The 25,404-nt window shown below is 43.6% G+C and overlaps 1 protein-coding gene across 6 annotated transcripts in view; it reads left to right on the plus strand.

The window, feature by feature from the left end:
* LOC110071938 (sodium channel protein type 5 subunit alpha) overlaps positions 1 to 25,404 on the plus strand; it is a 281,534-nt gene that overhangs the window by 182,307 nt on the left and 73,823 nt on the right. For all 6 annotated transcript variants that reach the window (XM_073002844.2, XM_078378169.1, XM_078378172.1 and 3 more), the window contains one exon: positions 1,155 to 1,628. In XM_073002844.2, the coding sequence (XP_072858945.2) occupies positions 1,155 to 1,628 (474 nt within the window). The remainder of the gene's footprint in view (positions 1 to 1,154; positions 1,629 to 25,404) is intronic.

The following is a 25,404-nucleotide window of genomic DNA, read 5'->3' on the forward strand; positions in this document are numbered from 1 at the left end:
ATGCTGTATTATCTTCCACCAGGACTTCACAGTCCTGTGATGGAGGGTTCATTTAATGGTTCTAGAACAAGGCTGCGGGCAGACCTTTTGCTGTACAAACATGTCCAACCACATCTTCTCTGTCTAGTTCAAGCCTCCCAGTGCTTGCACAGTTCATGCCAGAAATTCAGCACCCATGAACTAGAGAGGGATATCTGCAGATGTAGGGTTTCAGTCTTTGGCGTTCAGTGATTGGGCAAGACTATGATCAAAATAGTCTCACAGGAACTCCATGACATGGAGTGCTGGGTGGGCAGGATGCAAAAAAAGAGAAACGCCTGGTATCTGAGAGGAAAATAACATGGAATGGGGTGTGTGTGTGTGAAAGGAGAATGGACAAGATAAGTCATAAGTATTAAATTGTGGAAAGAATTATCCTATTTTGAGAGCAGGTGACTTCCATGGCCATGTTGAGAAGCTATTGTGCAACAGCCCCATGAATGAACGAGAGAGTTGTCCATAGCTATCAATACAGACGTGAAATATTTGAACAGAAATGGGATTAAGCACAATGGTGTCTACTGCACACACCTGCAGACACATAGAGCACCACACCAGTTGAGATTGGTGGCTCTGCTGTCACTTCAAGATTTAGCCCAAACTTTACATAAGCTATCCAAGGTGCTGAATCTATTTCAGGGACAAGAGTTCAGAACGTCGGATAACTCCCCCAAGGTTTGGACTAACATCCGGAGTGGATTGACTGCTCCGGTGACACAGATTTATTAAGAAATGGGGATGACGAAACTATCCGAATGGCAGCTGAGCAGTTCAGTGGATAAACATAGCTGCTTGCATAAAGGAACATGGGAGGCTTAAGAAATAGATTGGGCAGGCTGGGATGCTGAATGGAAGAACTCCAGAGCAGGGCAATGTTTTTATTGTCCTACTTCTTCTTTTAAAAAATCTATCAATGCGTGTGGGCCATGGCACTTCACTGCTTAATTTCGCATCACTCTTCCCTTTTTTTCCCTTCAATCCCAGACAATTATTAACTTGAGCGGCATTATGTTGGAAAGAGATTCTGCAGAATATATGAATTCCCAATAGGAATAGATGCGAATATATGAATGTTAACACTCAACATGATTAACACACTTGCATTTTCATTTCAGGTGCTCAACCTGTTTCTGGCCTTGCTATTGAGTTCGTTTAGTGCCGATAACCTTTCTGCACCGGATGAGGACGGGGAGATGAACAACTTGCAACTTGCTTTTGCGCGGATCAACAGGGGGCTGAACTACGCCAAGCGCGCCATGTGGGATTTTTGCTGCACCGTCTTGTGGCAACCCAAGGCGTCGGCTGAGAAGAAAGTCATGTTGAAACTGGCAGCCCAGAACCCGGCGGTCGTCCACAATTGCATCAATAACCACAACGCAATGGAGTTTGGGAAAGAAGAGGAGAATCATCCCAAGGAGAACCATACGGGGGATGATGGAGCTGGAAGGAACCAAGTGAAGCAGCCGGTGGCCCCTGACCACAACGACGACTTCATGACCAACCCAAACCTGTCCATCTGTGTCCCCATCGCTGTGGGAGAGTCTGATATTGAAGATGATGAGCAGAGTACATTTACGGAAACAGACCAGGTAAGCTTCTTATGAAGAAGTCACTGATACGGTGGGCATCGTTTTGAGCAACAATGGAGCTAGGGCTGTGAAAATCTCTCACTCTCGATTTTGTTGTGTTTCTCCAAATTTGATCAAATTTGGTGGTGGTGGTGGTTGTTTTAATGGTGGTTCTAGGTTGCTTCTGGTATTGTAAAATCTCACACACACACCCAATAGCTTTCATCCAGCCCGTAAGCCACATATGATGCACCTCTTGAATGAACGCTCCTTTTTTTCCAGTCGTATGCATTTTAGGTGTTCACAGTTTAAAAATATATTTGAAATTGTCTTTTTCCCAAAGCACTCCGTTAAGTCTTACCGGTTTTTGAATTCTTGAGGTGAATTCCATTTCTTCTTGCCACAGTTCTTACGAGCACGTCTCTTTCCCAGAAATGGCCAAATCCAATGAAATTGTTTTCCAGACCTACAAACAAGGCAAACAATCCAAGATAAAAGTTGTAGCAGACTTCAATAGTTTTAAACGCTGAACTTCATGATCTTGTAGGGCAACAGTTTATGACGGCAATGTGTGTTCCTTCACTTACTCTATGATAGGGGAAATCCGTCTGGCTGCATTTGAGGGCCTTCTTGCTCATCCTACAGCACGGGGCTCCAGATGTCTCTCCCAACACCTTAGCCTTTTGTCACCACTGGATATATGAAAGTCCTGCATTAGCACCTGCCATAGCACTTGTGATGGTTCATGTGGCAGAGGTGTTGTCTAGACAACTGAGTCCCAGACCAGGCAATAGTTTGGTCCTGACAGAAGAAGCTGCTGGGTAGTTTCTGAATTTATGCAATATCTAAATTTGCAGGTTCAGGAGGTCTACAGATTCATGTCTTTGGTGACTTTAGAGCCTAGCCTCCTGTTTCCTTTTCCACTCCCAACTGATACCAGGGTTTACTCACCCAGAACAAATATATTCATTTAGAGAGTACTGTGGAAAATCTATCTTGTCGTTCTCTCTCAACTCTCTCTCTCTTTTACACACACACACACACACACACACACACACAAATTTTGCAATTGCTACACAAGGGACACCCTCTTGTCTCAGGTATAGAGCTTGAAATCTCAGGGAATGGAAACTGCTGAAGTGACATCCCTGTGTGGTGGGGAGAGGAGCAAGAAGGGGTGAGAGTAAAAGTTGATTTGGTGTATTTTGTGAATGCTTTATGCTTGTGAGAAATTGTGGTAAAAGTGGTTGTCAGCATGCAAGTCATGAAATGCAGGAAAGCCACTGTATACGAAAGATGAAATGTCCCTTGGTAACATCCGCCTAGCTGAGATTCCACATTTCGAGATTCTTTTCAACGAATCTTGGAGACTAAATTGTTACTAGAGGACCATGTGCAAGGAAAAGTACTCTAGGAAGCATTGTACTCTAGCAAGACTAGACAGCAAAATGAGTTGCTAATCTTTCCTTCACTTCTGACATCTCCTGCTTTCATCATGAGAAAAGATGGGTAGAGACTCGCCTGGTGCATTCACATGGGAGATTCTGTAGCATTCCTATTTCCCTTCTCAAGATTCTGTGTGAATGTTTCCGGGTCTGTCTGTGAAGACTCTTCCAGATGGGGGAAAAGTTCACCCTGAAGGAGAGCAGGATTTACATCTACACTGTACTTCAAAAAACCACATTTTAAAAAATCTGCTTCTCTTTAGAAAATCTTTGAAATCCTTTGGGGAGGCAGGAAATCTTTAGGATTTTGACTTTTTAAAATTTGTTTGATATTGGTGTGTTAATTAAAAACATCAGAGGGAGCCTCTGATATGGTAATGGACTTCTTGGGGAAAAAACCATTTCTGACTCCCAGGAAGAAAAAAAAAACAGAAAAAAATAAATCATATCTTTATCAGGGGGAGAAAAAAAAGTATGAAAAGCATGGGTAAATGCACTGAATACATGAAGATAAACTTTACATCATCTGGATGGCAGAAAAATCAAATGTGTGTTGTATGTTTTGGGAGACAGAATAAGCATTTTACACAGTTAAAGAAAGGAGATAAAGATATAAGAGCACCTAGCAAGTAAAGTAAGATCTTCTGCCAAGCCTACCTCTCTATCCCCATCACTGATAAGCTCTGATGAAGCTCTTTTGACCTTCTGCAGAACATAGTTTGGAAACCGCTATCTTTATTGTACATTAGCAGATTACCATTAATTATGCAGCTTGGGGCTTGATTTTTTTTTCCAGCTCAAAATCTATACAAATTCAGAGGCTCTGGATCAAATCGTGAATGCAGTTTCAGATCCTCATCTGTTTTTCTTCCACTAATCTGGAGATGTTTACAGAGCATTCTATAATTTGTGTAGGATTATTATTCCTGTTACAGGTTAGTCCCGTCATCATTATTGCTGGTGAAGAAACACATGAATAATTTAATTTTTAGTCTGCCAAAGTTAGGCAGGGCAGCGCAGATATTTTACATGTTGGAACAGCTGAGATACTGTGTAGGGATGATGATGATGATGACGATCCTGATTAATATTTCTTTACATGGTTATTTCTCCCCTGAGCAAACCTTGCAGTTGCCTACCCAGAGCCTCACCTGAGGGACCTCCAAGTCAATTTCACACTGCACTATTATTTATTAGTGGTGTTGGCAAATATTTAGCTGTGGATGGTTGCTTAGTGAAACTGGAGACAGCAGCATGTCAGAACATCATTCTAAGAATAACTTGGGTTATCGGTATTGGCTATAGCTACCTATTTAGGAAATTTATACGGTCCTTGATATTGAACTTGGACATGTTTCTTGCCCATAAAATGCCTGCCCAATCCACCCGATGATAGCCATGAGTTGGATGCAATTGCTTATGCCACTTGACTACACCTGCAGTCCTGTATCCTAAACAGGTGTGCTACCTTTGGAAAATTTCCCAAAGATGGGCCTATTCAGAGGTATCTTCTAGATCTCTGTTTCCAGAACCAGGAGAACTGTGAGATACAGGAAGCTGGACTCAATGGGCCCTTGGCCTGATCCAGCAGGGATCTTCTGATGTTCTTATGTTCTATTTCTCTCTTATTTGTGGGTGGGTATTTTTGTTTTTTGTTTTTTTGGTCTGGAAGGCCAGATCCTGAAGCTGAGGCTCCAATACTTTGGCCATCTCATGAGAAGAGAAGACTCCCTGGAAAAGACCCTGATGTTGAGAAAGTGTGAGGGCAAGAGGAGAAGGGGACGACAGAGGACGAGATGGTTGGACGGTGTCATCAAAGCTACCAACATGAATTTGACCCAACTCCGGGAGGCAGTGGAAGACAGGAGGGCCTGGTGTGCTCTGGTCCATGGGGTCACAAAGAGTCGGACACGACTTAACAACTAAACAACAACAACAGTGTTTTGGGTGTGTGCTTTCTTTCCTTTTTTTAACAAAGATCTAGAAACATACTGAGGAGGTCATGGACCAAGGAGTGGAGTGAGCTGAAGGATTCCAGGAACTGTAGATAAAAAGATATTATTTTTTTGCATCTCTGATTCTTCTTTGCTTTAATTGATACTACTGAGTGGATACAATCCATGATGAGACTGCCTTAGAAACTGGCTTGCATTTCAGTGATCTAGAGGGTCTTCTTTTTCATATCTTTTAAAAGTTTATTCCAGGCAGAGAGTTTGAACATGCTCTGGAAAAAAATCTGTTTTTTTCTCCTCGACCATTTCAAGTGTACACGCTCCTTGACTAACGAGTGCCCTGCATTCTAGGCAGCGTTAATTAATGCTTGTCTTCCCAACCTCCAACAGTGATTTTTTTGTTGGCGCTTCTGCGTCTGATAAGCGAAACAAATCTAACATCTTGATTGCTCTTGGTTGGTTGGTTTTGTTTGCTTGCCTGTTTTATGGCTCCATTAACCGATTGACTTCCGTTGAGGTCTTGGCAAGGGAAGAAATAGAAAGGATGGAACCCTCTTGCGTAAAAAGGGGGAAAGTGTTATCAGAACTGAAAATGCATATTGTTTGTGCATTGTGTTTGTTCCAAGTATTTATCTCCTGCTCTCTTAAGTCAGAAGCATCCGTAGCTTAAAGCATCTTGAAAACAAATTAAAAAAAAAAACAAAGAGAGCAGCCACCGCACCAAACTCAAATAAAGCAAAACTAGAGTTCCAGATTGAAATAAATCAAGCAGAGGACACTGACAGCTCTGGATGAAAAGGGAGTTCTGTACATATCACAAAAACACAGGCAGCAAGATTCTTCTGAGAATGCACTCCACGCTAACTTAACTTTTCCCCCCCCCAAACTTTCTGATGGAACAAGCCTTTTCCCTCCACGTTGCTGGCCAAATGCAAGGAGAACCAGAAGACGGGTGTCTAGGGAGGTCATATGGCCCAGGTAGGACTGTGCTGGAGCAGGAACGTAAGTCTTAAAAACAGAACCGTAAAAGAAACAGCGTTGTGACTTGTACTTGAGAAGGGGGGGAGAGGATAGTTAGTATTTTAAAAGTGGCATAAGGGGGGCGCCAGTAGGGCCATGTTACAGCTGCCCATACCAATAGATAATTCCCTAGCGGCTGCATTTTATAGTAACTGGGCAGTCTTCAAGGGGCAGCCCCAGCTAAACCGCATTGCAGCAGTATAGCGGGATGTAATCATCTCATAGATCACGGTGACCAGCTGTCCCGTCTGGAACAGTATATAATGGCCATACTGGCTGCATCTGGTGGAAAGAGGCAGGTGGTAGAAAAGCAAGAGTCCATGAATGGGGGCATCCGCAGGGCCGTTTGGCCCACCTCATGGTGTGCCTTCTATTAGCCAAGGGTGCCTGACAGAGTGCCATTGTTGATTTGTACTGTAATATACAAACTAGTCAAGGCAGCGTGCCTAAGATAAAATTATACTGCCATACATTCTGTGCATAAAGAAATTTTTGACCTGCCACTCTTTGCATTAAAATATATTTTGCCCCTCTTCTCAGACACTGATGGATTTACTAATTGCTGGTTACTAATATGTTCCCTCCTCCCCACTCAGCTCCACAGGCAGGAGGTCTCTGTGTATTGTTGCTGGGAAACAGTCATGGAAGGGGGCTATTCCAGTTGTGCCCAATTTGTGAGCCTGCAAGGAGCCACTGGCTGGCTGTTGCATGAATGGAATTAGAGATGGTTACAATCTGATTCTTCCCAGTTTGTAAAGGCTGCTGCTCCTCTCCCCGCCTCCTCTGGCTCGACCAGCTGTTCACCAGGCCCACCGTATGAGCTTCCTGCACCTCCTCAACTGATCTCCCAGTCCCGGCAGCAGCTCAGGCTTCTCTGCCCCGCCCCCTCGGCTAATCTGCCACTCAGACCAAAGGGCGGGGCAGAGAAGTCTGGGCTCTTGCTGCTGACTGGGAGATTATCCTGGGAGGTGGGAAAGTAAGTCAGCTAGGCCTGGTGAGTGGCTGATTGGCTGGGGAGGGAGGGGAGGGGAGCAGCAACAGCCGCGTTGCCACCTTTACGAACCAGTACGAACTAGGACGAACCGGTTCATGCCCATGTCTAAATGGAAGGCTTGACCAGATGGCCTTTGGCTAATCTGGCATGGCTCTTTTCCTTTTTTTATTTGTTTGTTTTTTTGTTTTGTTTTTTGCTGCCCTTTCGTGACACCGCACATCTGGTGCCTAAGGCACAGAGATAGACCAAGCGGGTTTTTTTACCAGAATCTTACCACCACCACCACCCCCATATCAAATTCAGGACCTCCTAAATTCAAGAAGCCATGCAAAAAGGTAGAAAGGAGAATAGCACAGCAAAGGGTAGACAACTGCTCGGCTGAAATTTAGCCTCTGCTAGGTGGCCAAGGCACTGGGTGGCTGCCTTGCTTCCCTCTGCAAGCAGAATTGGCTGTCATTCACCCAAGAAACGAGGCAGTCAGTACATCGGCCAGCACTCCTTAATGAATATTCGTGTCTCATCCATCACAGGGAAGCCCACTGTTCTTCCCCTGGATTCTTTCCCGGGGGATCCCTGTAATGAAGTAGAGTCACTGCAGATATAAATCAGGGCAGACGAAAAGAAATTCGCATACCACGTGACAGAGAGTCCAGAGCGAAACAGCTTTTTCCTCTATAGGCACAGAAATCCATCGCTTAATGAGACTCGCTCGTGTCCTTCAGCTGTTACACTGCGGGAGCTGAGAAAGTTGACACACTTATTTTATTTTTATTTTTTTGCATTTTCTCCCCCCCAACACGACCATCACAGGCCTGATACCAAATGCCTCTTTTAAGTCCCGAAGTGAAAGCACGATTCAGCTTGGTTGAGAGTAATTTGATGCAGCACGTTAATGGCAGTGTTTAGGAAGTGACTTAGAAGGGTTTGGATGTGTTAGTCGTGGGACGTCTGAGTCAGTGGGTTTCTCTCTGAGCGACGCAACGCAGCTGAAATTGTGTTACGAATTTCGGTCTACAGCAAGAACCGGTTCCTTAGGCAGCCCAATGGGAAAAATATCCACAGGGATGTTCAATCTAGCCTGCGTGAGCAGGCCCAGGATTAACTGTTGTTTCAAGAATTTTAAATCGGGAGTCCCCATCAGTCCCACCATGTGAATAATACAGGGTCGCTGTAAACAGCCAAGCTAACTTTGCAGCTGTGTGATAGGTTTGTGCCTCACAAACACTAGGATTGAACGGAACTGTGAAGGGGCTTTTCATGTTTCTTGCCTATAATTTACTTCTTACTGATTTTTTTTTGGGGGGGGGAGGCTATAAACAGAGCTCCAAAATTAGTATGCTTTTATTTCTGACACTGAGAGAAGACTGCTTTTTCCACCCTTTGAATTGGTTTTGTAATTATGCTATATAGCACCGGATTGTTATCAGATCTGGTGACTAGGTGAGTCACAAAAACAATTGAGAGTGATGGCACCACTGCCCTCCCTCTGAATTGACTTCCTGAGATTACTGTCTAGTTAGATTTGGCAAGAGGGGACATGCCGGATGGCTTTGGAGGAAGGACCTCTAAGGCAGCGGGAGAAGCAGCAGTGGAGAAATAACACTGAAATCAGTTAGAAAAATTAAAATAGATATAATATTATGCAGGAAAAAAATGTTCAGCCTCTCCTACCCCACCTCATCTCAGAGTATATAAAGCCCAGAACATGGAGAAAAATAATCTTCTTTCTGTACCAAGAAATGAAATTCTGTTTTCTAAATGGATTACAGAAATTGGACCGATATGCAAACATTCTCTCAAAATGTTGGCCATTCCCCATGAGTTTTGTCAGTCATGGATGAAGTAAGGGGCTACCTCTCCCTCCACACACACTCACCCAAATCTTATTTAGCACCTCTGTGTGTTTTTTAATTTCAGCAGCGTCCCTCTCCCCCACCCTTCAAGAACTAGAAAGTAAACGTTTTGCAACGGAAGCTTTACAAACGTCCAGATGAAAATGGGGCTTCTCAGAAGATTCTGCACCCGAAATTTCTTTCTGACCACTTTTAGCAATTGGTTGCGACTCATGGGCACCATACAGGGATGAGGTGGTGCTGCGGGTTAAACCGCAGAAGCCTCTGTGATGCAAGGTCAGAAGACCAGCCGTCATAAGATCGAATCCACGTGATGGAGTGAGCTCCCATTGCTTGTCCCAGCTCCTGCCAACCTAGCAGTTCTAAAGCATGTAAAAATGCAAGTTGATAAATAGGGACCACCATGGTGGGAAGGTAATGGTGTTCCATGTCTTGTCACGCTGGCCACGTGACCACGGAAACTGTCTTCGGACAAATGCTGGCTCTACGGCTTGGAGAAGGGGATGAGCACCACCCCCTAGAGTCAGACACGACTGGACTAAACGTGAAGGGGAACCTTTTTAACTTCTGCACCCTCCCCGCCTGCTCCTGTCCAGATTCCCAGCGCCAATCTTTCCTCTGCTGTACTTTAGTGCAGCTCTGCTCGGCAGCAAACGCTAACAACTACGGTCACTTTTCCTCTCAAGAGCCTCAAGCCCAACTGAGCTCCCACTTGACTGAAGAGCATCAGATAACATTCTTAACCAAAAGGCCAGGAATTGAGGCTGAAAGAAACCCTCAGGACTTCCAGAAAGCCAATGCCTATTATACCTTTGAGCACCGCAATCTAAAAGTTCAGACGGTGCGATAACATTTCTCCCACTGCTGAGAGGTGTGGAGATTAACGGGGAAGAATTTTAATTTCCACAGGCATTTCTATTAGCCCGTCCAACCCTGAGATATCAGCCACGCTGGCCGAACAAGCGCCAGGCTGAGCCCTGCGTAAAAAAATGTACTACAGTTCTCCATGAAGCGACCCCATGAGAGGCCAGTTCTGACACCAAAGAAAAAGATTTACTGGCACCTTGCAAAAAGGCTCTGCAGCTTTTCCATTAATGTTCTGGGCATCTGAGGCATTTCCTTTAAGGCATTTTTTTTTCCTTTGCTGCTTCTCTTTTGGAGGAACGTCCCGCCGGTAGCAGAGCAGCTGGTTTCCGTGCCAAAGGCCTTTGGTTTAATCCCTGGCACCCGCAGAGAGGATTAAAATGGATTTCAGTTTGACATCCTGAGTAGTGCCAGTCAGTATATATACAACACCGAACTGGAGCGTGGAAGAGTTACCTTTCTTGCCATCCTCAAGCTCTCATGGACAGGGGCCAGAATGGCTGAGGGAATCTGGAAGATTTGGGAGGGCCCATTGTTGCAGAATTTTGGATTTCTGGCCAAATTCCTTTTGCTACGCAGTAGAGGTACAGAGATCCACAGAGAATAGCTTCAAGTTCCTCAGAGAGTCCACCCCCTTTCTCGTTAACTGCCACTTAACATTTTAATAACTCACTCTGAGACACTTATAGGAGAAAGGCTACTAATGTTTCATTAATTACAGTTTTGAACAGATCAACGGCCAACAATCAAACAGGGTTCAAGAGACTAAAGAGAGGGAAAGGAGAATAGTCAGCCGAGAGGCATTTTCCTTGAATTCAGAGGCACGAGCGAACAATTGGTCAGTGCTGGTCCGATTGACAGTCACCCCCAGACCATAGAATATCCCTCCAGTCAAACAAGCTGCAGGCAGCATGCGAGGTTGTAAAAACTTCAACACCCATAACTTGGGTATTTTTCCAGATGTCACTCAGAACAAGTCAGTTCTCCACATCATCTCTTTGCCTGGTTAAAGAATGAGGAGGTTGTGGCTCAGAAGCTGTGTGAACCTTTTCCAGTACTGTTTTTCCACCCTCTTCATATGATTTTCTTTGCCCCATCCAAAAAATTTAAAAATAAAAATGTATTACTGTTCCTGGAAACTTCCGAGAGCTGCCACTCACGTTTTTGAAAAGGATGTGAGAGCGCAGCCGACACGCATACCAATGTTTGAGAGTACAAAAATTTTGGCCCTTTCCATTTCCATTATTTTCAGATGGGGTACATTTTTGGCAGTGTACAGCAGCTATGATCTATGATAGACCTTCCCCCTGTCCCCGGGCAGGTGTCCACTCTTGATCTAGACTTTTGGTTATTTTTCTTGTGACACAGGGATTTCATGCTGGCTCCTTCATGCTCCCCTTAGCGCCTTGTTTTCCTTCACTGTTCCAAAAGAAGAAGAAGTAATAGCAGTCGTTCTTTTTTAAAACGAAGGGAAATTGTCATCTGCAAAACATGGCACTAAGTTTAAAAGCAGGACTGTAGTGGGCCATTTTCTGAGCTCCATTGCCCATGGAGACCGTTTAATAGAGATATATTAAAATGAAAAGAACAGAGGTTATACTGTCGGTTTTAGATTGGATTAAATCAGGGGTGGGCAAAAATCAATCCTTCAAAGGCTGGAGTGTGTTTTTAAAATAGCTGGGAATGCAGAATTCACAGATTTCTCTCTCTCTCTCTCTCTCTCTCTCTCTCTCTCTCTCTCTCTCTCTCTCTCTCTCTCTCTTTTTCTCGCTCGCTCGCTCTCTGTGGTTATTCCCCAGTGCCTTAGCCTGGCATTCTTCAGAATACAGTACCCAGGGCTGTGCTAAACCAGCAGCATTTGCTCAGTCATCTTTGGAGGTTGCCTGTATATATTTGTTATGATGGGCTGACTAATTAGGTCATATGGACACGAGTGAGCTGCCGGCTGCTGCGAGGGAAGCCCCAGCCTTTCTCTCAAGCAGACAAAACGGGATGCCTAATTTTGACATGTGTGCAGACACATGCATCCCCATTGCTGGGTTCTTTTCTTAAAGCCTTGTTCCGTTCTAGATTTGCTTTAGTTGAACATGACTTTGCAGACGTGAAAAAGAGTGAGGTGTATGCCGGGCTAGGAACATTACATTTTAAAAAGGACGTTATTGTGTTCGCTCATGGTTTCTTGGCATCTGGGTTGCCTTTACTGTTCTGGTTACCCCAGCGCACAATTAATCTGCTGCGTTGCATGCTGTTAACTTGATGTGTTGCTGTTGCAAGGAAAAAAATGCTGGGAAATCCTCTTTAGTTATTTCTAGTGGCCAATTCTGATCCTGGAAATATTCAAAAAAAAGTTCATTGTTTTTACATGCCATCAACTTGCTTCCAATTTATGGCAACTCTTGTACGGTTTTCAAAATGTGTGAGATTTTCAACAAGTGATTTACTATTTCCACCCCATTGAGGCGGGATTTGAACCCACATCTCCTGATTCCTATTTTCACATTCTAGCCACCACACCACACTGGCTCTTATTTATAAAAGTAAAAAAAAAAAAAAAGCCCAGATCAGACAATATTTGTTTTGCTACTTATGATTCCTAAAGGAATGGCAGAAAGCCTGAAAAACCCCTGCCAAGCACCTTAAGGTAAAGGTAAAGGTTCCCCTTGACAATTTTTGTCCAGTCGTGTTCGACTCTAGGGGGCGGTGCTCATCCCCGTTTCTAAGCCATAGAGCCAGCGTTTTGTCCAAAGACAATCTTCCGTGGTCACATGGCCAGTGCGACTTAGACACGGAACACTGTTACCTTCCCACCGAGGTGGTCCCTATTGATCTACTTGCATTTGCATGCTTTTGAACCACTACTGGGTGCTATTTTCAAGGTTGGCAGGAGCTGGGACAAGCAATGGGCGCTCACTCCGTCGCGTGGATTCGATCTTAGGACTGCTTGGTCTTCTGACCCTGCAGCACAGGCTTCTGTGGTTTAGCCAAAATGCCCTTTAAAAGTAAGCTTTTACAGTAACTAGGTTTTAGTCATGACACCGAAGTAATATCGGTATTACTCATTATGCCTAGAAAATAACATTGAAATTACTAGTTACATGACCTATTTCTCAACAAGTAACTAGTTATGCCTTAAAAGTAACATTGTAATTAGTAGTTATAGGACCTTTTTAAGTAACTAGTTTCAGATGTTGCACATAACTAATTCTGATGGTGGTTCACCTCACTCCATGTTGTCCTCCCTGACAAAGTGACTCCTCAGGACCACAGCTAGGAGTCTTTGCAATGCTTCCTTGTAGAGGAGAAGGTTTAAATTTGTATAATTACTCCAATATTTCAGTTTGCCATGAATTTGCAATGGTAAACAGGAATGAGAAAGGACAGCAGCAAAGTCCGATTTATGGTGTGATATCAGATTGCTCAGTGGACTTGAATACTGGCTGTAGACCCAAAGGCTGAGAGTTCAGCTCCCCATCGGGACATGTAGGAGAACAGCCAGCCTGTGTGGCCTTGGGCAAACTGCACGTTAACCACTATAGGAGGAAGCCCTGGAATGGGTCGTTGTTAATTGGAACCAAATTGGTGATGTAGGGCTTTCAAGAGAAAATGAGGCCTGGATTATGCCGTGTAGAAGAGAAATAAAGAGATTTACAAGGCGATTCTTGACAAGAAGTGCTTCCTTGTGTCCTCCTCAGATTCTGAACTGGATTCTATGATATTTGTCATAAAAAACTACAAATATTTGAACAAGATAAATCATGTGCTGGTTGGGATAGAACTGTCATGCGCTGCATTGTAAAGGCACTACACACAGAGAGAGAGAGAGAGAGAACATTGAATGTAAACCTTCCCTCTCCATCATGTTCTTTGGCTGCGCATTCCCATTAATGCTGTCCTTTATATTAAGATATCAGGTTTCCTGTCTATGCTGTCACTTGTTCTTTTCAATGTGAGGACTGTTGCCAGGGAAACCGGAAACATTTCTGGGGACTTTTGGGGGACAAGACATGGAGGAACCAGCGGCAGAATTCTGTGAGGCACTTGGAGCCGACACTGACAAATCTCATGATCCAAAAAAGTTATGGAGTGATATCGCGCATCGTTCATTTGGACAAATGCCCAAGCCATGGCCTATAGGTCAGTCATGGTCTACTGGATGCTATTTTCAAGACCCACCTCCCTTCTCTTTCCCCAGAGCAAAACTCTCCTTGGAAAGGGGTATTTCACTCAGTTTTTGCCTTTGGGAGAAATGCTGTTACATGAAAATAATCCACTTTGCATGTGTGTGTGTGTGTGTGTGTGTGTGTGTGTGTGTGTGTGTGTGTGTGTGTGTGTGTGTGTGTGTGTGTGTGTGTGTGTGTGTGTGTGTGTGTGTGTAGAGATTCCAGGTGTTTGTATCTTTTGGCAGTACAAAACAACAATAAAACAACAAACCCAGGTAAATACCCATGTCTTAAATCCAGTATTATCGTACTTTTAAAAATAAACAACTCAGTGTATCTTCATGGATCATTTCTCACTATCTGTTGACCAAGGGAACTCCTGAATAAGTGCCATAGAGTTGAGGGTAAATGACTAGAGATGGGCACGAACCGAACCACGAAGCAGAAGAAAGCACAAACTGGGCTGGTTTGTGGTTCGGTTCAAGGTCTCGTTTTGTCTAAATGATATGAAGTGCCAAAGGTTTTCCCCATTTTGCTTTGCGGGTAGCCACAAACCACGAACCATCATGAACCGCTGGTTTTCCCATTTTTGCCCATCTGTATAAACGACTTCTTGAAATTCTCTATTGCTTGTAGGGACTAGAATTTGTTATTGATGGAGGAAAGATCTGTTTCGTTGCATTTCTACTGGGCGGGAGAAATTCTCTAGAGGTTTTTCATGAGGTCCGCTCTCTGTTAGCAGTGGAGGAAATACAATAGGACCCGACTCTCATGGTGTGTTTTGCTCTGCTGCCACTGAGATATGGCAATGGCAGCAGGCACATAGACGTAGCAAAGGCTCCATTGCGATTCTGGTGACTACATTTTGTTCACCCTCAATGAGCTGGGACGTAAGGCACCCTCAGAGCCTGTATAAGTTATTTTTTTTTTCATCTGTTCCTGTCAGAGAGACTTCTCTTTGGCTGCTCCCAGATTCTGAAACTCCCTCCCCTGGGAGGCCGGGCTGGCCCCATCTTTTCTAGATCTGTCCTAGTAATGTTTTTACCCAACATTTAAAATAAGGTAAAGGTAAAGGTTCCCCTTGACAACTGTTGTCCAGTCGTGTTCGACTCTAGGGGGCGGTTCTCATCCCCGTCTCCAAGCCATAGAGCCAGTGTTTGTCCGAAGACAATCTTCCGTGGTCACGTGGCCAGTGCGACTTAGACACGGAACGCTGTTACCTTCCCACCGAGGTGGTCCCTATTGATCTACTCGCATTTGCATGCTTTTGAACCACTAGGTTGACAGGAGCTGGGACAAGTGACGGGAGCTCACTCTGTCGCCTGGATTCGATCTTACGACTGCTTGGTCTTCTGACCCTGCAGCACAGGCTTCTGCGGTTTAGCCCGCAGCGCCACCATGTCCCTTGAAACATTTAAAATAGAATGCTATTAATTCTTTTTTAATGTTTGAATAACTTACTGTGGGGTGTTTTTTTAAAGATTTTAATGTATTATGTTTTTAAAGATGTAAGCCATCTTGGGCTCTTTTAAAAGAGAAAGACAGAGTACAAATAATTTCAGTAAAAATAAAATAATAGACTCACCCGGCCACCTTGGTCAGTGTACATACTGTACGAGGGGTCTCTCAAAGCTGTGGTCGGGAAAAGCGACTTTGTCAGCTCTGATGATTCTGGGATATTGTTGAGGCGTTGAATGGCAGCTAACACAGAAAAGGGTGGAGAATATTTGGAGAAAACACAGTAGAATCACAGTATCTGTGGGGGATCGGTTCCAAGCCTCCCCCCCCAGCGTGGATGCCGAAAAATGTGTAAGTATTGAACGCTATACAGGTGTTCCTCGGTTTATAAATTTAATGTGTTCTCTGGGATGTTTCATATTGCAAAAAATTCACAAACTCATAGGAACGTGTGCACAGGGGCGATGCTATAAACCTCCCAGGCGCAATGCAGCCGGGGGGAACTTGCCTTGTAATGCGAAAAAAAATCATCATAAACCAAGGGATTATTTTCAATGGATTTTCATTCATAAATTCGAAAATTACGTTAACCGATGCGTTCGTAAATCAAGGTACCACTGTACATTTCATGGCCTCTGGCTTCCTCTGGTAGCCAGTTCTGGTAGATATACTCTGAAAATACATATAAATAGATATTTCTGGAGGTTTTATTTAATATTTTTTCAGCTAGTGGATAAGTGAATCAGTGGATATTGATCCTGCAGATGGGGGGTTCCTACTGTACTACCATGTGGCCTTCATGTCCTTAGGAGTGAGGAAAAGAAGACTTTCAGATATTTCTAGTTACTGATAAATCTAATATTTTTGTTAATGATTTTGAAACAGTGGAACTGCAAAAACAAAACAAAACAAAACAAAAAACACGAGGGCAGCCTCAATGCCAGTTCTTTTCCTTGCTTCTGTTGGATACGATGGTACGATCATGCCAAAAACATGGAAGCCTTCATTGATTGGAAAATATCTTCTGCGGTTATTTCAATCCATGCTTGGAACGGTCTGGCCTTCTGTGGCAGACATTAGAAAGCAAACACCAGCCTTTCAGAGAACCATGTTTGTCAACGGAAGCCATTGATTTTTCATATTCCATTGTCAAGAGAGCCCAATTACCAAGAGGAAAATAAAGTGTGTGCTGATTAAAACACAGTTGATGAGCAATTTCGGTGAAAGGTAGTGGCTTGGAGTCTGTACAATGGAACACTTGCGAAGCACTTTTGTGCCTTTCGAACTGATAACGGGAGAAATTAGCATTGCCAATGCTGCCCTCGGCCAATTTCTTCCACTTAAGACTAATTTTAAAAAACAGAATCCTTAGAGGAATGACGCTCTCTGTGTTTTATTGCTCAAAAGAAATCATGTCGGGCAAGAGGACTGTATGAAAATGGGGAATGAAGGTACAGTGTGTTTTCATAGGAAGGACCACGCAGCCCAAACTCCACCTTGTCTGCTTCCTTGTATAGCACTGGTTCCCAGCCTTGGACAATCCAGGAGTTCTTGGACTGCAACTCCCAGAAGCCTTCACCACGGGCTGTGTTTTTCGGAGTTTCTGGGAGTTGTAGTTCAAGAACACCCGGTTGGGAACCATAGCAGCGTATAGGGATTAACCACCTTTTATTTCCTTTTCTGTTCTGCCATCTCTAGGGATGTGAATCTTACCTTCTCTCATCTTCTTATGGGAGGATGAGGAACGTCAATATTTTTTTCCTCCTCGTGAGTGAGGAAGGCAAAGGACCTCCTGGGATTTTCAGACGAGCAAGAGAGATATTTTTTGCACAGCAAAGACACCTCCGTATTTCGCACTAGATTGCCCCCTCCCTCTTTTTTGCACAATTTGCACAACAGATGGCCCAAAGTAGGAGGGGCTGCTATTTTATTGAAGACAGTCAAGCCTTAGATGGGTTATTGGCATCTCTTAAGTCAGGCAGCTCTCCTGCCCTTGCAGTTTGTCTGCCTGTGCTTTGCATCTCATAGGGAAATGGAGGGCGGGAGCCATTTTATGGACATTACAAATGTTGAGAGAGTGGGAAGAGCCCTGACTTTTGTTATGCTGAGACAGCCAAACGCATCAAGAACCAGGCATCTAGTGTGCAGTCTTTCCATTCCTATGTTCACTGGGGATTCTTCCTCCCCAGTTAATTTGGGCACACATGGGGGAACAAAGTAACATCACAGAGCCACGTAACGTGGATTAACCGCTACCCTATGGCGCAGTGGTTGTTTGTTAGTGTGTTTGCTTGTTTGTTTAATTCAGTTTTTACGCACCCATCCAGTAGCCAAGCCGCTACTCTGGGCAGCAGTGTGTGTGGCGGGGGTTTCTGTCCCAGCGTGGGACTTGCTCTTTTTATTTTTAGTTTTGGTTTTTTTTTTTTTTAATGCTGGAATGGATTAATTCCGTTCCCATGCATTTCAATGGGAAATGGTACTTTTTGACATGCGAACATCCTTCCGGAACGGATTAAGTTTGTAAATCGAGGGTTGAGTGTATACAAAATGTTTTACAGATGGTAAGTAACACCAGAGAAATTAACAAAAATGTACAGTATTAAAATGTTTCTAATAAATGTTGGAAATGTGAAAAGAAAGCGGGGAGCTTCTATCTATCCTATGTGGTGTACGTCCAATAGGGCCAAGGACTTTTGGAAAATGATTCGTGAAATGATAAGAGAAAATTTTAGGGATTGAAATTGCTTTGACACCAGAAATCTTCTTATTGAATATATTACCAGCTACACTTGAAAAAAACAAGATCTACTTGACCTTACATCTGATAACCACAGCTAGAATTGTATATGCCAGTAAGTGGAATGCGACAAAGGTGCTGGAAAAGAAGGAATTTATTGAGAAGATTTTGGAACTAGAAGAAATGGACATTTTGACAGATACACTAAATGATCAACTGGATAATAATAAACGGGAACCCCTTTATACCTGGATGAACTCTACACCAACTTAAGTAGAATAGATTAGATTAATAGGATGTTATATAGTATAAAAATGATTAAATGAATGGAACATATTGTAATAAATCACTCTGGTTGCAACGGACAGAAAAGTAGAAAAAATACAATAAAAATATTTATTTATTTTTTTTAAAAAGGAAATAAATGACCTGCACATGAGATTCCAGTTGGGTGAGAAAGGGGCAATATTCACAGAGAGGACGAATTCCATGAAGTGATAAGCAAATTCCCTTTCATTTCCAGATGTGTCGTTATGAAAGCAGATAGAGTTGGCTGAGACCATGTTCCTTCATGTTCACTATTGAGTTAGAGCCGCTCTCTTGGATATGCTGCAACCAATTTTTCATGTCTGAATTGGATGTAAGGTTCCCAACCAGGTAGAGGAAGTTCTGCATACTGTTGTATGCATGTACCTTCTGTTACATGTCATCAAGTCATTTTTTTAACTTCGGACAACCCTAAGAATTACTTGCTTCTCAACAACCACCAACGTTTACAGCCCTGCTCGAGTCTCGAATGCTGAAATCTGTTACTTGCTTTCATGAGTCAGTCTAATTCATGTTTAGTCTTCCTCTTTTCCTACTGTCTTCCGCCTTCTCCTACCTTCTATATCTTTTTCTACGTGCCACGGGACTGCCTTCGGTTTTAAAAGTTGGCCTAAATAGAATGGTTCTCTCAGCTAGAGTAGGCCTGCTGAATCCGCAGGACTTATACTATATGTTGAACCTAATAGCCGCACTCATTTGCTAGATCGTAAAAGGATCTTGTCCATTCGGTCTAAGTAGAAATCCCCGTTGTGGCCACACGGTTTCATACTGGAAGCATGCATTCACAGTGGTGCCTCGCTTGACGATGTTAATTCGTTCCAGCGAAATCGCTGTAGAGCAAAAACATCGTCGAACGAAATTTAAAAAACCATTGAAATCCATTAAAACCTGGTAAATGCATTCTAATGGGCTGAATACCTGCTTGTCCAGCGAAGATCCTCCATACAGTGACCATTTTCGGTCCCTTTAAAGCGAGGAATCTGTCCTAGAAAACAGCGGGGGGCCATTTTTTTTTCAGCCAGCGGCCATTTTGAAACCTGATGATCAGCTGTTTGCTGATTGTCATAAAGTGAAAATTGGTTCCCGAAGCAGGGAACCGATCCTCGCTAAGTGAAATTCCCCCATTTAAAACATCATTTGCAATTGCAATTGCGATCACAAAAACCTCATCGTAAAGCTATTTCCTCATTAAGTGAGGCAATCCAAAAAAATTTTTTAAATCCTTTTTTAAAAGGAGTTGGGAAGCTTACTAACTGAAATACATCTCCTTAAAACTGCCTGCTTTCTATATGCAGTCCACCTTAAGGTTCACCAAGATCAATGAAGAATGTAAGGCAAAACATTCAGCCATAAAAGACTCTGGTGGCAATTTAAGATGGTCCAGCTGAAACAAAAATTAGCCACTTTGGTGAAGCCAGGAGGCGAACTGATGCTACAGTTCACCCTTGGGCAATCTTTATACCACATAAAGAGTCTGCCTGGTGGCCACAGCTCTTCTGGAATTTGGTCGAGATTCTTCCTTAGCTCAGGAGGTTCCTGATACTCTTGAGTGGTCTCTCATTAACATACTGACCAGGCCTGACTACTCAGCCTCCAAAAAACACACATATTCAGGTGTGTTCAGGGTTTTGAGGTGGACTCCACACAGTTGAAGCTGCAGTCTACCGCTCACTCATCGTGAGTAAACCTGAAGGACCGGAGAGAATCCTACTGATGTTTGCATGAGGTTTTCTGTAATTTACTGTTGCTAATTGATGAGGTGCAGAGGAGCATCTCAGTCATGTGCCTGGTCACATGCTTGATTGTGCAATCAAGGTGCACTCTGGCACCTTGCAAATTAACATATGTCTATCCGTCTACATGGGCTGATAAGCGCAATGATTTCCATCCTGGATCAGGGATGGCAAACCTATGGCACGCATGCCACAGCTGGCACATCAAGCCTTCCCTGTGGGCACACAAGCCATAAGTCTCCATAGGGAAATACAGTGGTACCTCGCTAGACAGTTACCCCGCATGACAGTTTTTTCGCTAGACATTTACTTTTTGCAATCACTATAGCGATTCACAAAACAGTGATTCCTATGGGGGAATTTTGCTGGACAATGTTTGGTCCCTGCTTTGCAAACTGATTTTCGCTAGACAACGATTTTCACAGCTCCCTCCGCGCTCGCAAAGCAGGTGTTTTTGGGACCTAAGCTTCGCAAGACAGCGATTTAAACAGCTGATTGGCGGTTCGCAAAGTGGCTTTCCTATGGCCAATCTTCGCTAGACAACAACAATTCTTCCCCATTGGAACGCATTAAACAGGTTTCAATGCATTCCAGTGGGGAAATGCTTTTCGCTAAACAGTGATTTCAGTGGAACGGATTATCATCGTCTAGCGAGGCACCACTGTATTTACTTGTCCTGCAATCTCAGATTTTGGCACTGCCCTCTGCTGGTGCAACCATTATCGGTCTAGGGGTGCAACCATTATCGCTCTAGCCAAATGGGGGATTGGAGGACTGGTAAGTATTTCTTTGTTAATACCACCCTGGAGGGGGGGGGGGGGAGAAGCATTTAACCCTTGCAGTACAGGAGCAGTTATTTTTTCTAAACTAAAACCTCAGCATTCGGGTTTTAATTGCAGTATTGGCACTTTGAAATAAATAAGTTGATTTTGTGTTGCAGTTTGGACAGTCGGGCTCAAAAAAGGTTCACCATCACTGGGCTATGTTGTACTTTGCATGCAGCTATTAAAATTAAGAAGCCCTCATTCAGTATATCAAAAATGCATGCATACGATCCAAACCAGAAGCGCACAAAACTCTCTGCCTGAATGAATGAACCTGAGTTTTGCATTCTCCCATATACAGTTTCAAAGTGGGGGTGCGGAATTCTCGGGGGTTGGTTCCATTTTGTTTATGGTGAAATGTATGAATTCTTGTAAGTTCTTATAAAAAAATATGAATTGTATGACCTCTGACCTGTTCTTAGAATAGGATTTCACTGTTGAGCTTCTTTCTCTGGAAAGAAGCTCACGCCAAACCCACTCTGCATGAATTTATTCCCTCACTCCATGTTTTGTTATTTATGAACTGAGGAAAACACAGATTCCATAAATATGAGTATAATGAAGATTGCCTTGGCAATACATGGCGCTTGTGATAAAACAATTGCAAACAGATTACATAAGCTTCCCACAGTGGGCAACGTTGCTGTCAATAGTCTGCTATTGTTGCAAGCAAGCATAGCAAATTGTGCACAAACACAGACAGCGTGTATGCAGATTTCTATTTTTGGATGACAGCTTCCAGAATTCCCTAGGCAGCATGGCCCCTGAGCAATTTCTGGGAATTGGACTCCTAAAGCACAAATTGATGCTGAGTGGAAGCCCCCTCTATGCTTCAGTCCCAGCATCAATTACAGCATACTTCATAAACTCACATGACCAAATCTGCTTTTTTTACTTATTGATGTTACTACAGCTTGGAAATAACAGCGTTGGTAGAGAGGGAACTTGCCGCTGGTCTACACTCTGTTCTATAACTACAGTGGTGCCTCGCTTGACGACGTTAATTCGTTCCAGCGAAATCACTGTAGAGCGAAAACATCGTCAAATGAAATAAAAAACCCATTGAAACACATTGAAAACCGTTCAGTGCATTCCAATGGGCTCGTCTAGTGAAGATCCTCCATAGGGCGGCCATTTTCTGCTCCCGTATAGCAAATAATCCATCCTAAATAGCAAATAATCCGTCCTAAAAACAACAGGGAGCCATTTTCTTCAGCCGGTGGCCATTTTGAAACCCAACGACCAGCTGTTTGCTGATCGCCATAAAACAAAAATCGGTTCCCGAAGCAGGGGAACCGATCATCGTGAAACAGAAAAAAACCCTTTATACCATCGTTTTGCGACTGTATATTCAAAACTTGGAAGAAGTTACTGTTTTGGCCTATGGCTTCCAGAATGGCCCACCTTACCTTGGCTGTTGGTTGTGCCAGCCTCTGAGATTCTGGGGGCTGCAGGCTCAAAATGTAATTTTTCCAAGCAGGGGTCATAGCTGTGTTCAGCTGACAAAATGTAGGCAATGGTGTTGTAAGGGAAGGCCTCCGATGCTCAACGTTTCATGACTTTTTGACCCATAGGGGAGATCATGCCATATTCTGCTCCTTCTGTGCTTAGCTGCAGTCTCCCCCGCCCCCAGTATTTCCCATCAACAGTATATCATATTAAGCCTGTTTCCATCCATATGGTTTGGGGTTGGGTTGCTTTTGAACTGAAAACGAAGACCCAGTAACTTTACAAAACACTTTCTCCTGGTGCAATTCCACATGGCTAGTATGTCTTTCAGGTGCACTGGGGAAATTTTTTTTAAAATCCTCAAGGCTTTGGAGCAGGTGGTCATAAACCGTTACGGGATGTTTTTGTCCCTTTCTTTGCTTTTCTCATAAAGTGTCAGGTCTCTCCAGTCAAGTCCATCCTGCTGACTGCGTTAATGCCCTCTGTTGGTTCATGGCTGTTCCTCAACAGCTGTGCACCTCTGCTCTTTGTGAGGGGGTGTACATGTAGACATATGTTAAATACTTGTGCAGGGACACAGAAACATACACTGGTTAGTATTTTCAGTTTCTCTTTGGGGCCTTTGAGTGCCTGAAGTTCAAATATTACTCTGCCTTGCTTGCATCTGCAGTTGGAGGTCTGACGGAACATTTTATATTTTGGACAGGACTAAAAACTAGTTCTGAAATGTTGTTGTTGTTTTTGTTGTTTAGTCATTAAGTCGTGTCCGACTCTTTGTGACCCCATGGACCAGAGCACGCCAGGCCCTCCTGTCTTCCACTGCCTCCTGGAGTTGGGTCAAATTCATGTTGGTCGCTTCGATGACACTGTCCAACCATCTCGTCCTTTGCCGTCCCCTTCCCCTCTTGCCTTCACACTTTCCCAGCATGAGGGTCTTTTCCAAGGAGTCTTGTCTTCTCATGAGATGGCCAAAGTATTGGAGCCTCAGCTTCCAGTGAGCACTCAAGGTTGATTTCCTTCAAAATGGATAAGTTTGTTCTCCTTGCAGTTTAGGGGACTCTCAAGAGCCTCCTCCAGCACCACAACTCAAAAGCATCCATTCTTCGGATGTTAGCTTTCTTTATGGTCCAGATGGCAACTCCACCACCACCACAGTCAGTTTATATGTGTCTAAATTTGAACCTGATACCCCAGATTTGAATTGCTTTTCTGGATCCTCTCTGGGCCTGAATGTAGTAGGTGGTGAACCCACTGTGGGACTGTGCCACAACTTGTTTTCCAGAAGAGAGTCCCAGATGGCATTGCCCTGTTTGAAGCCATCCACTGTTTGAAACAAGAGTCCTGTTTAAAAGAAAAAAAGTTAGAAGGTAGAGGGGCAGGCAGGGCCTTTATCGCAACCCATCAGTGGTGAGCACCTGGATGTAAGTGTAGGGAGTCAAGCCCACAGAGCGCCTAGTCAGCCTTCCCTAACCATAGACTCATAGAAAAGTTGGAAGAGGCCTATAAGGTCATTCCATCCAACCCCTTGCTCAAGGCAGGAATCCACGTCAAAGCAGATCTGACAGAAGGTTGTCTAATTTTCTTTTGGTGAGTGCTCCAGTGTTAGAACACTCACCAACTTCCGAGGTCACTGGTTCCATTGTTGTACTGCTCTAACAGTTAAGAGGTTTTTTTTCCTGATATTCAGCCAAAGTCTGGCTTCCTGTAACCTGAGTACATTATCACGTGTCCTGCACTCCAGGATGACTGAGAACAGGTCCTGCCCCTTCCAAGTATTTTGAAAGTTCTGTCATATCTCTCCTCAGTCTTCTTTTCTGTAAGCTAAACATGCCTAAATCTTTCAGTATTTCCTCATAGGGCTTGGTATCCAGTCCAGTATCATTTGTCTTTTTTTTTTTTTTTTTTTTTTTGCAGCCCTGTTGGCTCATATTCAGCTTTTGATCTAGAAGAATTCTAAGATCATTCTCGCTCATAATACAGTGGTGCCTCGCTTGACAACGTTAATTTGTTCCAGCGAAATCGCTGTAGAGTGAAAACGTTGTCAAGCGAAATGAAAAAGCCCATTGAAATGCATTGAAAACCATTCAATGTGTTCCAATGGGCTGAATACCTGCTCGCCCAGCGAAGATCCTCCATACGGCGGCCATTTTCGGGTGCGTGTGAAGCGAAAAATGCCTCCCAAAACCAGCGGGGAGCCATTTTGAGCAGCCAGCTGTTTTGATCATCGTAATGTGAAGAATCGGTTCCCGAAGCAGGGAACCGATCGTCGCAAAGCGAAAAAACCCATTAAAACATTGTTTTGCGATCGCATTTGCGATTGCAAAAACATCGTCGTGAAGCAAATTCATCATTATACGGGGTAATCATTAAGCGGGGCATGACTGTATTGCTGAGCCGAGTATCCCCTATGTTGTAATTGTGCATTTTTCATACAAAATGCACCCCCACATACCTGATGGCTATGCGGGGGGGGGAGACACTGATTACCCCCTTGCTTCTCAGCTCAGAAATGGACCTCCTTTCTCTCAGAGCCGGAAAGAAGAGGCTAAAACCCACCGATTCTGAATTGCAGAAACATATCCAGAGACAAAGTCACTTCATTTCTATCATTTTCCTTTTCAGCTAGATTATGTCACATTTCCTTTGATTACATTATATAAAGCACCTCCAGTGTTGCTGGTGCATTTGGTTACATTTCATGTAAAACCCTCATTAATGCAGAACTGTATGAATAAAATTATTTTTATTATGATCGCAATTTTTGGTGGTGAGGGACGAAATGTCAATTTTGATAGAAAAGCAATGTTTGGGTGGCTAATATTTTCAATGAAATTACAGTATAGCCCTTCCTTGTATATTATAGTTTGTTTCTAGCAGAAACAGAATTCCACCTCCTTTGATTATAAAGTGATCTTTTGGCCTGCTGAGAACAGATTCAAAATCATGGTCAGCAATGACACGGAACACGTTCTTGAGCATAG

This window comes from Pogona vitticeps, chromosome 6 (assembly GCF_051106095.1).
Source record: "Pogona vitticeps strain Pit_001003342236 chromosome 6, PviZW2.1, whole genome shotgun sequence".
NCBI lineage: Eukaryota > Metazoa > Chordata > Lepidosauria > Squamata > Agamidae > Pogona > Pogona vitticeps.